At 48.3% G+C, this 15,892-nt stretch overlaps 1 protein-coding gene across 1 annotated transcript in view; it reads left to right on the forward strand.

Moving 5' to 3' along the window:
• Positions 1-1,458: 1,458 nt before the first annotated feature.
• Positions 1,459-15,892, forward strand: part of CFAP77 (cilia and flagella associated protein 77) — a 134,133-nt gene continuing 119,699 nt past the window's right edge. The window contains exon 1 of the mRNA XM_029203931.1: positions 1,459-1,691. Within this exon, the coding sequence (XP_029059764.1) occupies positions 1,500-1,691 (192 nt within the window). The 5' untranslated portion in view covers positions 1,459-1,499. The remainder of the gene's footprint in view (positions 1,692-15,892) is intronic.

Consider the following 15,892-nt stretch of genomic DNA (forward strand, 5'->3'; position numbering starts at 1 on the left):
GCCTTGGATGGACAGTTGGGAGTCTGTGTGATTTGCTCTGGAAAGGTAATGCTGGTGTTGTCCACTGTTGCTGTGCAAGGCCTTGAAGTGCAGGTGTGTTGTCTGTGCACCTTCTCTGTGGTGAACCCCTTACCCAGAGCCTTGTGGATGTTTGCACATTTAATGACGATGATAATAATGGGTGAATGACCGCACTAAAGGCTGGGACTAGAAGGCAGACTAGGGATCATCCAGGATAGTGGTTCCCAAAACACTGCACCAATCACTCGGGAAGCTCTTAAAACGTGCAGATTTCCAACTTTGCCTACAGACTGCATATCAGGCACCATTATTGTATCACATTAAAAATCCATAGACATAACAGCATTGTAGTTCTGTATGAGAATGTCCTTGTTCTTGGCAGATAACATGTATTTAGGGTCAGATATGATACTGTCTGCAGATCTTTTCAAAATGGTTTAGCAATGTGTGTGTGTGCATGTTCACACACACACACAGAAAGTAAATGTGGCAAATACTAAGGACCAGTCAATCTAGGTGAAGTCTATATGGGTTTTCATTGTACTCTTCTCTCAAAGTTTCCATAGCTCTGAACTTAAAAAAGAATCCAAAGGGGAAGAAGGATTAAAATACAGATTCTCAGATCCCATTTCCAGATATTCTGATTCAGTGAATCTGTATTTTTCAACTTCCCTTTATTCTGTTGCACAAAGTTGGGTACCATTGATTTCATTCAACTCTAGACTTTCCCCCCTACCCACTTCACAGAAGAAAACACTGAGGACCCAAAAGGTGACTAATTTGAGATCACCCAGTGGATTAGCAGTAACATCAGGCTTGGAATGCGGATTTCTATTTCATTCTGAAACACGTAACGCTCTGCCCCGGGCTGTGTGTGTGTGTGTGTGTGTGTGTGTGTGTGTGTGTGTGTGTGGTTGGGAGAAGTGGGAAGGGGCGGCGAGAGGGGTCGTGGTGAGTGGGGGGTGGGGTGTGTCTTTGACCTGGAAGTCAAGTGTAAATGGCCTTCTAGAACTCCGTCGCTTTTAACACAGCCCAGTGGTGATCCTTGGGTTTTTCTCCGGTCTACTTAAGGAAACTCGAAACACGTCCACTTAGGTGGCCGCCAAAGTTTCCTGAAAGTAAATCGACCAGCCCCGTTCCAGTGCCGTTGGCATCCTGCCGCCATGGAAACGGACGGTTCCATTCTTCCTCAAGGGGTGGTCTTGATTTTCTCTCCTTTTCGAATCCGCAGCGCGGCGCCCAGAAGACGCTCTCAGGAACCAGAGGGGCTTATGTAGGTCTTAGTGCTCCTTGCAACGAGGGGGCTGCACGAGGTGGGGGCGCCTCGCTCCGGAGGGAGCTCGGCGTCCGGTGTCCACCCCGACGTCCGGGTGGTGCGTCCCGGGACTGGCAGAGGGCCCCTCCGAGTTCCGCACCGGCCCCCCACCTGAGAAGCGCGCTGGATCCAGCCGGCTGGCCGACTCCCCGTGACCCCCAGGATGCCAGAAGCCAGGACCTCCTGCCACGACCTCACGCGATGGAAGAAGAAGCCGCCGGTGCGCCGCACGGTCAGCCAGATCTGCCCGCCCCCGCGGCGGCCCCTGACCGTGGCCGACATCCAACCGGGCATGGAGAACGAGAGGCTGGGGGTCGTGCGAGATTCCATGTTTCAGAACCCTCTCATCGTCAAGGTGAGCCGTCCCCACGCCCATCACCCTCTTGCGCTCGTCCCCTCACTGGGCACGCACGCGGCCGCGGGTCTCCACCCGTCCTGCCCCGGCCCCACCGCTCCGCTCCGAGCCTGGCACTGGGAGCTCCAGCTCTGGTCCAGACAGACCTGGACCCCCGGGCGGTCACGGGCAGGCCTCATCGCCTCGCTGAGCCTCAGTTTCCTCATCCTCAAAGTGGGATGATAATAGCACTCATTAAAGGGAGTGATTGGGAAGATTGCATAAGGTAATCCCTGCGAGTTGGCGGCTATTTGCATATGTATTCACGCAGGGTGAACCCACAGGGTGACAGACAGGTAGCAGCACCCAGACTGCGTCCTTACCACCTGCCAGCCCTCGCAGGGTGCAGGCCGCCTCTCTCAATTCCCCTGCACGCCTGGGCTGGTGTTATGTAGCAAGTGTTCTGTACGTCTCTTGGAAGCATCACTTCATACGCTAATTTCCACCCAATCATACTCTTAACCAGAATTACGACCCTAAGAGACAAAAAGCGCGAATCTCTGCCCCAGGGGTCCCACAGGCACAAACGAGCGAGGGAGCCGCGGTTTCCAACTAGGTCACCTCCTCTTTGATCTCACGCTCCCTTACATTAGTCACGTTTCGGGACTGGTGATCACCCAACGCTGGCGTGGCATCAACGCGCCTTTCCGGGGCCCCAGGATAGGTCAAGTTGAAGTTTGGCGCTTGGGAAGCTGGTCATGGAGCAATTTTACCTTGCGCCACTGGAGGGCAGTGTGCCTTTAAAAATGCGTGCAGTTCCCCAGATTCCGGGGGTGAAAGGTGCAGGTGATAACCGTGGATTCAGTAACAATTATTTATCTGAACGCCAGGAGCTGTTTAGAGCCCAGAGGTTTTGGTTGTTGTTAGTTTTTTGTTTGTTTGTTTCGTACAGGGAACCTGGGCTTTCTTAACATTGTGGTAGAATTAGCTGAGTTAACTGGCTCCTATGAAAACACGGATTCTCTCCTCTTGCCCTACCCAAACCGTTTCCTGGGCCAGCAGCTGGGAGAAGCTGGCTTATCACACTAGGCACCCTTCCATCTAACACCTCCCCTTCCTAGGCCTCCCAAAGTGGAGCAAAGTCCTTCACTTATTTCTAGGTGAGAAGAGCCACTCTCAGAGGACAGATGGCACAGACAGATGGGGTTCACCACTCTGGGATCAAGGGGAGAATCAATTTCCTCGCCTCTGATCATTGCTTTTACTCAAGCAGTTACTGGTGGACCAACTCCTTCCTACTTAAATACAAAATGGACAGCGTAATGGAGTTATTCTCCATGGTGAATTAAGTGTGATGTCCACCCCAAGCTATAATATATCCATAGAGACACATACATACGTATAGGTATATGCATATATATACACACACACTTTACATATATGTATGCACACATAAACACATGTGTATGTACAATATACATGTGTTTAACATGTATAACATACATCTATAAGTAAACATTTCCCCTCCCTTTTTTCCTTTTGCTCGCGCTGCATATCAAGAAGGACAGTATTTGGCCTCCAGATGGCACTAGCTGAACAGCTTCCAGATGAATTCAGTCCTGATTCCTGAACTTGAACTTTGGGTTGGAAAATGTGCAGGAGACACTGACCCACCACCGAGGGTTCTGTCTTCAGAGCATGAGACACAGAGAAGGGCTGCCCCGTCAGCGGTGACTCGGCTCAAGCAGCAGGGGGCGCCCTGGTGATCGTGCCCAGCTTGTCTCCTGTCAGGAAAGCAGGTCTTTCCTTCTTACTTTTCTCCCTCCAGTTCTTGATGGGCCGTAAGGTAGTTTCAGTAGCAGTTAAGATTATGTCCACATTTCAATACTGACCACCGCTACCAGGTTTTTCTACTAAAATCTGGCCTAAGTAAAAGCTGCAGAAACATTGAGAGCAAGGAGTAACCTTGATTGTTACCTTCTCCAGACCCGTCGTTACACTGGGGACGCTGAGGCTGTCTGTGGTGGGTTCTTTGTGCAAGGTTCTGGCAGAGCTGGCGGTAGAAGCTACGTTCCCTGGCTCCCCGCCCAGCTTTACTTTTACCACTCCAAAAAGCTTCCTCTATTTTAAAGGAAATTTAAATGATGAAAAAAACTTTGAGGTTTTCAGCTCTCAAGAAAAGAAGATTGAAAGTATCCAAGATGGTGGAGCCTTTAAAAAAATCTTTTTAAAAGTAATATGTCGCTGAAATTTCTGTTGAGGCGTGGCTTGTGGATTTCTTGACTGTGGCATGTCAGTTTCACAATCCCAGCTTTTCAAACCCTTGTTTCTGTGCGAGTTCTCATTGTGCGCAGCAGAGATGGGAGTGCCCTCTGCCTGGGGTGTCTGCAGGAGAATGATTGGGACTGAAGTCTATTTTGGTTTTGTCTCAGTCTGAATCTGAAGGTTGCATCTGTATTGGGGGAACATAGCACCTTAGAAAGAGTCATTTACTCCCCCATGTTGGGGGGCTGTTGCTCAGATTTGCTTTCTCCAGTGAATAGGATCTGGATTGCTTTTTTTTTTTTTTTCATTTAAAATGCAGACACACTGCCTGAACAAACACAACACTGCTGTTTCACACCCATGGAATTTACCGGGACGTACACGCATCAGTTATTCAAGAACACGTCTGCAAGATGCCACCGTAACCAAGTGAAAAGTGAAAACCTCAGACATCCAAGGAGATATTGTATCAGCAAGAGCTCAACAAGTCTTTGCCTCATTTAAAACCAAGCCAACTGGCTATTGAGTGGGGCCGGTTGAATCAGCTCCATGTTTTAATGTGGCCACAAGAAGATGTAAATGTTTTCCATTAGAAAGGGCATCTATTCTATTGTATAAAGTGACGTGTGGTTAGCCAGTTTCCCTTCAAATGTGACTCTCTGGGAAGAATAAAATTAAATAGAGAAAGAGCCAGGCTTCTCCCTGCTTGATTCTCATTTCCCCAGAACTCTGTGACTCAACAGAGGATCCTGCTACAATAGCCTTCAAGGCTCCTTTACAGAACCTGTCAGGGTGCACCCTTCCTGCCATCGGAACTCGGCTGATATCCTGTCAATACAATTATGGGGAGAGACTGTTTGGTTTGCTCCACTGACAGCCTTGAATCTTCTGTCGCCCTGGAGAGGCAGGCTAGGTACCGGGGTGGAATTTATTGAATTGAGCATCCTTAGAGGGTGCAAATGATCACGGCACCCGATGTTTTTCATAATTTGTCGCCGACTTTGTTTTTCTGTGGGGCTTTATGTCACAAACAAGAAGCGCGTGCATTTGTAGATAGAGCTATAGAATCACATCATTCTGGGGTTGGAAGGAGGTTTACAGCCATCTAGTCCATTTCCTTTTTTGAGGCTATTAAGACCCAGAGAGGGGAAGAGACTCACCCAAGGCACTACCCTGACCTGGTCACAGAAGTGGGATGAGATTTATGTCACCTGACTTCCAGACCCATGCTCTTTGGCCGCGATACACAATTAGTTAATGAATGACAACCCAGATTGGTTATACCTGTACATCAGGCAGTCAAAAAAATGTTCATCGATGAATCCGATTCCATTATTGTTTCACTCAACATTCCTTCCAGAGTGAACTCTACTAATTTCTTGGGATTTGTTGACAGCCAAGAAATATTTATTGAATGTTTACTGAGTACTCCCCACCATCCTAAGCTCTCTTGGGGGCATAGAAACAAGTTCAGAACTTAGCTCTTGCCCATAAGGAGTTAATTATTTAGCTGGGGAGACAGAATATCTATATATATCATTATATATATGGATTTCATATGTATGACATATATATTGCTTAGCATAGCCCCTGCATCCAAGAAAGCTCTCAGGAAACATTAGCTCTTACTATTGTGCACGCGCGTGCACACACACACACACACACACACACAGATAATAAGACAAGCAATGTCATGGGTCACCCCCTGTAAGTTTCAAGTTTCTGCACTACCCAGAAAGGTTCAGATTTGGGGGGAGGAAGCCCTGAGCACGACTCAGAAGGCTTTATAAAGGCACAGTCCTGAAACTGGACCTTGAAGGGTGAAAAGGTAGATTCTGATCAGGGGTGGAGATTGGGAGAAACTCAGCCCTCCGGGACTAGATGACTCGACCCTCCTTAGATCCTAAGGGTTCATAGATTTTCACCCCAACCCGAGTTCTATTTCCTAAGACTCAGCGCCGCTGCTGGGATCCTTATCATCGTCATCACAGGAAGCATTTATTTAGAGCCAGTGTGTCCAAATTGGATGCTCTACAAAATTAGGCAACCACACTCAGCCACACTAAGAGCCTAACATCTCTAGTAAACATTGATGCTGGTGAACATCGGCACGCAGGTAGACACAAATGCAAAGAAGGTGGGCAGACAAACACACCGTCGGGCAAACAGCCCAGCATAGGTCAGTATTTTTATCATGTTTGAGTGAAATGGGAAAATGTTATATTCACCTATGTATTGCAGAGAATATGCCTTTGATTGCTCAGATCCTTTTACGTTCAATTTACAATGTAACTGGAGAAAGTAAAACACAAGGAAGGGGGGCTGAAACTGAGCTGCCCATCTTAAGGACCCAGTCTCGGCAGGCTGGTGGGCAGCTTTCATTTTTCTAGGGAAAGCTACGGGGTTGTCGTTCCCTGCAACTCTTTCTCTCTTGGTCCTTTTTTTCTTCTTTTTAAATCAAAGCTTCCAGCTTCCTGGCACCCAGGCACATCCTCCGGTGAGCAAGGGCGAGCAAGCAGGGGCTGCAGCAGTGCCCAGCCCTGTGGTCGGTTCAGAAAGGAGACCTGCTCCCGCCCAGGCTTTTTACCACCACCCGGGGTGGGTGGGACAGATCTGCTGGAGGAGGGGCCCGCCTTCCTCTTTGTCCCTCTAAAAAAGGGGGGCTTTGGCTTTGAAACGTTAATGAAGACCTCAGAATGCGGGTTCCTGGGGGAGGAGCTCAGCCCCCTTCTGAACACTCCTCTCAGATCAGTGGCTGGAAGGCCGTTCCTCCAGGAAGAATTCTGAGTCCTGGATGAACAAGTCAGCAGTGGCTTCCAGCACCTTCCAGAATCTTCCAGGCTCAAGGGCTGCTCATAGTAGAATTTAGGCCACTTTTCCTGTATTTGAAAGACAAAGTTTTCTTGATTTACGACTGGTCCTGCGGACAAAATTTCAACCCCCTATTTCTTTCTTTCTTTTTTAAAACTTTTATTTATTTATTTATTTTTGGCTGCGTTGGGTCTTTGTTGCCGCACGCGGGCTTTCTCTAGTTGCGGCGAGCCGGGGCTACTCTTCATTGCAGTGCACAGGCTTCTCATTGCGGTGGCTTCTCTTGTTGCAGAGCACGGGCTCTAGGTGCGTGGGCTTCAGTAGTTGTGGCACGCGGGCTCAGTAGTTGTGGTGCACGGGCTTAGTTGCTTTGAGGCATGTGGGATCTTCCCGGACCAGGGCTCAAATCTGTGTCCCCTGCGTTGGCAGGCGGATTCTTAACTACTGCACCACCAGGGAAGCCCCAAACCCCTATTTCTAATTTCAGTGATTTTCAAGTCATTCACCTGTCTCTAGAAGCATCAGAGTTCTCATAAAGTGTCTGATTCAAACTGCTTGTTAAGAAAATGCATCTTTAACTGTTTACAAAGTATAATGGGAAGGAAACACAATTAAAAGTATTCTATATGAAATGCTAACAGTGGAGACGACCAGCTTGTTAGCAATGATTTGAATTGGTTCATTTTGGGGCGTTGGTTCTGTGTTTGTGCTGGTCCTGCAGTGAATGTGTCACAGACCGGGAGGATTGGAACCAAGCTCAGACCTTGCTGGACTTCTAGGCTGGGTAAATCCGTTTCTGGAGGCCAGTGTGCAGAGTGATTGCTGTGGCCCTGGGAACCGGGCTCTGTTAAACCTCAGACACATCTGCTGGGCCATCGCTCCAGGACCCTCTGGCTGGCTGGGCTAAAAGAAACAAAGGCACAGTCACAATCGTACTACATTTTGGTTGGTTTTAGCATATAATGTAAGTGTTGGGTGCTTCTTGTCTGACTTTCGTATTTGTTAAAAAAACAAAAACAAAAACAGGATGTGAGCATTTGTTGGTTGTTGATAACAATTCAGCTTTAAATGAAATCGCCCCTTGACTCTCCTTTCAAGCTCCTGAATCGTGTAAACGAGGACTGTGAAAACAATTCCAGGCTGCAGCTGGTGTTTTCATACCATCACAAAAGATAACAGCAATAAGTTGGATAGCACAGGGAACTCTACTTAATGCACTGTGGTGACCTAAATGGGAAGGAAATCCAAAACAGAGGGGATATATGTATATGTATAGCTGATTTATTTTGCCGTACAGTAGAAACTAACACAACATTGTAAAGCAACTATACTCCAATAAAAATTAATTAAAAAAAATAAGCTGGTAGCCCAGGCAGATATAAAACTGCAGCCACCACACTGGAGACAAAGGCGGTGTAGATGTCAGGCCATGGAGCCAGGCAGATCCCAGGGCACGTTCTGTCTCAGCCGCTTTCTTGCTGTGCCACGCGTGAGGTTATTTACCTTTGAGCCTCAGTTTCCTCTCTGTAAAATGGGCTGTTACAGTTGGCACCAGCCATGGGGGAGTTGTGAGGGTTCCATGAGATGACACAGGTGTGCCAGGCCCAGGAGGGCACTTAATACGTGGGCACTTTTGTTTTTTTCCATTATCCTGCTTCTAACACTTCCGTTCCTCAAGACAACCTTATTCTCGTCAATCGACTTTAGGTAAATGTCTTAAATCTGAACTTATAAATGTATCACGAGACGAATCCACTCAAGGGCTTATCTTTTTCCACTTTGTGCTCTTGTTGAAAATTACCGTTGCCCACCCCATCTCATGCTTCCTGAAACTGTGTGCCCTGAAGCAGGTGGGCTCGCCCTGGCTAAGGGTGAAAACAATTCGGTTTCTAGCTCTCTTGAGGGTTCTTGGCCAAGTGGCTTAATGTCCAAGCCTGTTTCCTCATTGGTGAAGTATGGGTGCTAATAACTACCTTGTTTACTTCTCAAGGATGTAACGAAGACTGACTTAAGTGAGACACTATCTTATGGAAGAGATTATGACATTCTGGAAGTAGACCAGTGGTCCTCAACTGGGGCGGGGGAGCAATTTTGCTCCCCAGGGAACATCTGGCCATGTCAGGAGATGCTTTTGGTTATCACAACCGGGAAGGGGGCTGCTACCAGCATCTAGTGGGTAGAAGCCAAGGATGCCGTCCAACAATGCACAGGATGCCTGCACACCCCCAAAAAGGGAATCATCTCCCCAAACGCCAATAGTGCTGAGGCTGAGAAACGCTGGACCAGAAAAACATCAACATGTGGAGAATTCATTATTAGTTCATCCACGGTCCAGGGTCTCTTGAATGTAATACAAAGATTATAGAAATGAGATGGTTTAGTTTAATTGCTTCTCTATCCATTGTTTGCTTCCGTCCCCTGACTCCATTCGTTTTATGGCCATTTTATTTTTTTTAATTAAAAAAATTTTATTTATTTATTGGCGTGCCATGTGTCTTGCGGGATCTTAGTTCTTCGACCAGGGATTGAACCCAGGCCCCCTGCAGTGGAAGCGTGGAGTCCTAACCACTGGACCTTTTATGGCCATTTTAAGTTCCCCCTTTTGAATCCGTTTCCTTTTCCTTAGTTCCAGGTTCCATACATTTGCTGGTTTCTGTCAGGGCTTATCTGTCTCCAGCCTCACCCACGTTGGAGTTTAAAAAAATAGAAAGCATTTCTAGCAATCCACAGAGTGAGGCTCTATAATTCAAGAGATTAACTGATGAGTGTAGGGGCTGGTTTGTTGAGTAATCACTGACCACCGCACAAGCTTTGTTTCCCTGGCGCATTACCTTCCGAGGGCTTGCTTTGGTTGTGTTTTTCTCAGCATGAACTCATTTAGGATTTAAAACGGAATTGATTTGGTCCAGCAAAAATTAAGCTCACGGTGGACCAGAGTTCCAGCCTAGCCCTTACACTCTCGTTGTGGAACGAAGTACAGCATTTCAGAGAAGCAAGTCAATGTGCTTTATAAAGAAAACAGCTGTATTTTTCCACCCAATAATTTAAAGGCACATCAGGGTTCGGTCAAGAAACTGACTGATGTGGGTCAATGAGCAGAAAGGTCAACATGAAGGGCACACAGGGGGAGAATAACTCGCCAAGAGCATTGTAGAGAACACATAATGAGCTAGAAAGAGGGGTTTTTTGATCTTTTATATGAACCAAACAATACATATTGGGGGGGACCAATGAACACAGAAGCGAACAAGATAAATTTCTTTGTGTGGATCAAAATCTTTTGTGTTTTGTCCAGAGGAATGAAAGTGGAGAATCAGAAGCGCTTTGATTTCAAGGTACAACATTAGTGAAAGGCCACATCACTGCCAGGTGGCTGGCCATTTGGGACCAATGGCACAGCATCCAAGCTGCCTCGCCACAGCAGAGAAAAAGCCCCAGCTAGCCGAAGCTCAGAGGCCGCAGCCTCCTGCAAAGATGGGGGCGCCCCAAAAGACATGGAGAGAGGCGATCTTATGGCCATAGCTTTGCAGTTGAGGGAACTGGAAAATTTGCTGGCAACTTTTTGGGGCAATTTTGCTGGACACTAGTCAGTCTGGCCATATTACCACACTAAAATGCCCTTTTAATGCTCCCGTTATGAATTCCATTCACATTTTCCCGCTGTCTCCCAGAGATCTTTAAGAACAGGGACACTGACTTAAAATTCTTGTTTGATATGCGTCTGAAACTATTAATGAGCCCCTCAGTCAATGAGCAAATATTTACCACACACCTATAATGCACAAGGCGCTGGTGGAAACGCAAGAGGTTTAAGAATTTGTTTCCAAGGAGTTTATGGAAGAAGCAGACTTTGCACATTAAAACCACTAATAAAAGTTATCAAAGACAGAAGGGAGAGGTGCTGAGAGGCATATTTGGGAGTGAAGGTGGGAGCAGCGTTGGAGCACCCAGGGCAGCTTGTGCACCTGGGCTGGGGCTGCAGGGCGGGTTGGATTCCAGTGGCTGGAAAGGAGAGGAGCAGCTCCAGGGGAGGGGCTGGCCTGAGCAAAGGTGTGGAATGGACAGGAACAGACAACTCTAGGATTCTGTGAGGAAAGCAGTGGCAGACGCATTCACTCACAGCTTGAATTAACAGAATTAACTGCTTGTGTACGAGACACAGAGCTTGGCACCAAGGATACGGGGGTAGACCAACCCGGGCATAGGCTTTCCCCTCAAGGAGCTTACAATCTCGTAGACAGAAACAGGCATCGAAACACACAGCAAAGTGGTACAGATGTGGTGACGGCCGTCCGGATGGGATTCGTGCTCAGCGCTTGAGGGCAGCTGTGCCTGGGTGGGGGGAGGCGAGGGAAGGTCTCCTGGACTGGATCGCTAGAGCTGAATCTTGACACCAAGATGAGTCAGGTGAGGTGGGGGCAGAGGTGGAGGCAGGTATTGTGTGGCCTGTAGCTTATGCAATTCAGGGATCTCTTTTTAAGAAACAGAGTACAGGGAATTCCCTGGTGGGCCAGTGGTTAGGGCTCTCACTTCTACTGCTGGGGCCCTGGTTCAATCTCTGGTTAGGGAACTAAGATCCTGCAAGCCGCATGGTGCGGCCAAAAACAAACAAACAAATAAAAAAGAAACAGTACAAAATTTAAAATGATGTTGGAAATGAAGTCCAAGGCCTTGGAAGGGGCCTGGTACAAAGAGGGGGCCTGAAACCTAAGCTTCATTAGCTTCAGGGTAAATCAACTTTTGACTGGGGGAGAAAAAGCCTTCTAGGAAAAAGGATATTCAGGGGGAGGTGGGAGGGGGAAAATGCACTGGATTGCCAGATTTGAGAGGCCTCAGTTCCCCTCTAGGCTGTGTGTCATCCATCCATCCATCCTTCCATCATCTATTCATGCATTCATTCATTCATGCATTCAGCACTGCACACTTCCCCTGGACCAGACACTCCAGGCCCCATGACCACAGTCATGAGCTCCCAGTCTCCTGCACACTCTTATTGGCTCTGAAACCTTGAGTGAGTCCTTGGAATGTCCCAAAGCCTTGATTTCTGCGCATCTGAATGGCTTTCTCCCTGAGAACTGCTGGGAGCCTCCCCTTCATTTGCTTATTCGACCCTTTGCAGAATGTTTTTCGAGGGGCTATTAGGTGCCAGGCAGCGTGCTGGGCCTGGGGAGACCTCTGTGGGCAAGAGAGCCTGAGTTCCTGCCTGCAGGCAGCTCAAAGCCCTGGTGAAGACAGACAATAGGGCAACTACCTCTTCCCTAGGGTTAAGCACTGTGGAGGCAGCTGCGGTGCCAGGAGGCTATGCAAGTTCAAGTCCAAGGATGTGACATCTCAGCCCAACCTCCTGGGATGAATAGAGTGGTCAGTTATGGCATGCTGGTGGGAGTGTGTGTGTGTCTGTGTTTGGGTGGGCAGTAGATAGAGACTGTTCTAGGCCAAATAAGAGGTTTTGTGCCTCCAAGGCAAGGAGGAACTTGGAATTCAGGAGGCTGCAGTGAAGCATCAGGGGAGGCAAATGCTGAGAGGAGGCTAGGCAGAGAGTGAGGCCAGGTCCGGCCGGGCTCCCAGTTGGATTTGAGAGCTGCAGGGGCCAGAGCAAGTAGGATAAACAAGACAGAGAACAGAGGGCTGAGAGAAGTCCAGAAATCAACAGTAGGTCTAAGTGCCAGCCCCTCCCTCCCAGCGTTGATGGGGACCAAGGTACCCACTCCTGGGTGCAGGATGGTGCGGGTTGACTGAAGGAATCACCAAGAGCCCTACCGTGCTGGGACAGACACGTTCACTGCATCCTGGTCTCCTACCAGGCTGCATGTTTGGAGCACCACGGGCGGGACGAGCAGCGCGATGGTTTAGGGTTAGTGGCTGCGATTTGTTTACTTTCCGCAAGTTAAACAAGCCCCTGGTCTGTCATGCTCTGAATTTTCCCCAAGTCGTTTGAGGGAGCCTGCTGAGGTGATTCCGAAGGATCCCTTAGGACCGGGTGCCGGGCTTCGTGTCTGCCTTCAAAACCTTTATAAATTGTCACTCAAGATTTTGCTCTCTCTCTAGGCACCCAGTGGGCATAAATTCGGAGGTTTAAGCAAGTCTTTCAGAAACTTCCCTTCTAAAAGCATCTGCCTGGGGCTTCTGAAAGCCCCATCTTTCCTTAGGCAGCCGCGTGCTCCTGGCGGCAGATCCTCCCAGGATCTCCTGGCAGGATGCTCGCGGGCCTGACTTCTCCCGGAGTGGGAGGGTGCCTGGAGGCTGAGGCCTGGAGTCTGGGTTTCCAGGAAGCTCCTGGCTGGTGACCCATTTGGCCAGCTGACACCCTCTCTGTGCCAGCCGACAGCAGCTCCCTTCGTGGAGCCCACTATGTGCCAGGCACTGTGCTGGCCCTTCTTAGGCATCACCTCCCTTAAACCTCTGCCGTAATCCTGAGAGGCAGGATTGCTGTCATTCCCATTTTACAGATGGGGAAACTGAGGCTTAGAGAAGCTACACAACTTGCCCACAGTCATCCAGCATGTGTGTGGAGGAGCCAGGCTTCAAGCCAGGTCTGGGACTCTGCAGCCTGAGGTCCTAACCACTGTGCAAATCAAAAGAACTTGGTGACACCAACAGTACCCATTGCTGAATACCTGCTAAGTGCCAGACTTTTACATATATGATCTCAACTAGGCAAGGTCGGAGCTCAGAAAGACTCATAACATGCCCAAGGTCACACAGAGGGCAGATAGCAGAGTGGGGGCTTGGACTGTGGCTTGTATGAGTCCACAGCTTGTCATGGTCCTTATACATTATGCCACACTGTCCATCACCCCAGAGACTCCTTTGTCCTGATGGGAGAGAAGAGTCTGGTCCATCTCCATCTCCATCTATCTAAAGAGTTAACTTCATCCAGAGGTGTACTTTCTGTTCTCAAGGAGATTACACAGTTGGGCACATATGCCACACCAGGAGTGCGCACACACACACACACACACACACACACACACACACACACACACACCCCTAGACATTGCTCTTTCTCTAAGGCTATAACATACAAGACATACAAAACAGGAAGAGGGTCCGTGGCCTGGAGAGGTCCAAAAAAGCCTGATGGAGTTGCTGGATGACCAAGCAGGACTCAGCGGGCCTGAGAGGAGCAGGTCATTTTAGATGTAGAAAATGACCAGACAAGGTGAGAAACTGGATGCTGAGAACTTGGGTGTGTTTGGAGGGAAAGGCTGAAGGCGAAGAAGTGTGGTAGGGAGGAATGCTGGCAGCGGGTCAGGGTGGCTTAAGGTAAAGCTTGCACTTTTGTGTCACCACATACTGTCTCAAGAAGAGACAAGGCATACAGAGAAAAGGAGCGTGGACACTTGGCTTCCTACAGAATCCTGGAGTTTAGGTTATGCTGTACATGTGTGTCTGCTGGCCGGGCAGGAGCCAGGCTGGCTGGCTGGGGGTGAGGGGTGAAACCTCCATCCAGGCTGACAAGAATGGCCTCCCCCTTTCAAAGGGAAGGTGTCCCCTCCTCCTCTCCCACCCATCGCCCGTCCCCTCCCCGCCCCCCTAATCAGAGGGAGCAAATTGTTATCAGATTAGCGCCAGCAAAGAAAAGCACAGTCCTGCTTACCCCCGCAGTTCGTTAGCATTTAGATAGACTGGGACAGGGGCCCACACAATGGGCATCAAAGCCTGGCTTGGGCAGGCGGCAGGAGGGATTAATTTCTTTAACCAACAGGCCTGATCTGGCCTAACTCATTACCCTGCCTTGTCCGTGTGGATGTTAGATTCGATTGAAGATTATGCCATTTAGGCCTTTCCCTTGTTTTCTGCTGAAACCGGGGCTATTGAATTGCACATTCTCCCATCTCCGCCGTCAATACTCAGTGGCCTGAGGTTCTAATTCTGCTTCATTTAAACTTCATCAACTTTTCCAATCAAGTGGAAGGATCTAAAACAGACTCTGTGAGCAGAAAGGCCCGCTTCCCTTTGTCAGATAATTTATTCTGTTTTCCCCTCTCCTCCCCAGCTCGCTCTCTTTCTCTCTCCAGCCTCGCACCCCTCCCCCCCTCCCAGGGCTTCTTTCACCCCCTCCCCTTATCCCAATGCTGAAAATGAGATTACAGTATTTAAATGACTATGATAATCAATCTAGGGACCCGGAGCTGAGATTGAGGTTAATTTTTCTTAGCAGAACAAAGAAGCGTGATGCCTTTGGGGACATGAAGGTGCAATCTGGGTTTCTTGCTCGTGTTTTTTTTTTCCCCTGAAATTGCAGTTTTAGGAGTCTTTTCTTGTGACTAACTAGGGGCTGACTGTGATTTTGAATGGCGGCAGCCCCGAAGAGAGCAGAAATGTAATTTCGAGCTGATAAACAGCTAACGGCCTTCAATCAACAATTTTAATAGGAAAAAAAAGACACTTATATGATATGAGTACAGATCTAATGAAAGGGTGATCATTTACCTTATTTATTTTTAAACGCACCAGGAATAAATATCCCACTGCGTTAGAACTAGTAATTACAGCCGTGAGGTTCACCCGTGAACTTTTGAATGAGGAGCGTTGTCACTCAGTTCGTCTTCTCCCTGGCAGTCTGTGCCACTACAAAAGTTGAGGTTTTTGTCATGTTTTGGCTAATTGGAAACAGGGTCATTATACCATTGAAAATCGACATGAAAGTGACTTGTTCAATTGTTACCTGAAGCATCCAAAGCTGGCCAGTCATTCGGCTGCTGGCCGCCTCCCCGCCCCCCCCCCACCCCCCGCTACCAGCTTCTAAAACAGAGAGAATCAAAATATGTATATTTCTTTGTCTCCCTTTGCTATCTTGTCAGAGCTGTTTTACATGCTGCCACCCAATGTTATCTTTTATTTGTGTCAGGAGAAAGGATTTGACAAGTTCAGTATACGGTGTTCATTTGGCAAGGCAAATTTTTCATACCAATTTTGAGAAGGAAATGAAACTATCTTTCAACAGGATGAACGACATCATTTTTGGCCAGACTTATTATGAGAGAGGGCATTGCAGAGCTCTATTTGCTCGCACGGTCCCGAAGAGTCTAATCCGTTGTTTAAAAAGTAGGATCTGGTTTCCGCATGCAACCCTAGTTGGGGGAAATAAGGAACACCCATGATGTCTTCACACAGGGATGCCTCGTGTTATGTTTCCCTCC

The sequence above is a fragment of the Monodon monoceros genome, unplaced genomic scaffold, assembly GCF_005190385.1.
Source record: "Monodon monoceros isolate NGI ecotype Baffin Bay Population unplaced genomic scaffold, NGI_Narwhal_1 Super_Scaffold_5, whole genome shotgun sequence".
Taxonomy (NCBI): domain Eukaryota; kingdom Metazoa; phylum Chordata; class Mammalia; order Artiodactyla; family Monodontidae; genus Monodon; species Monodon monoceros.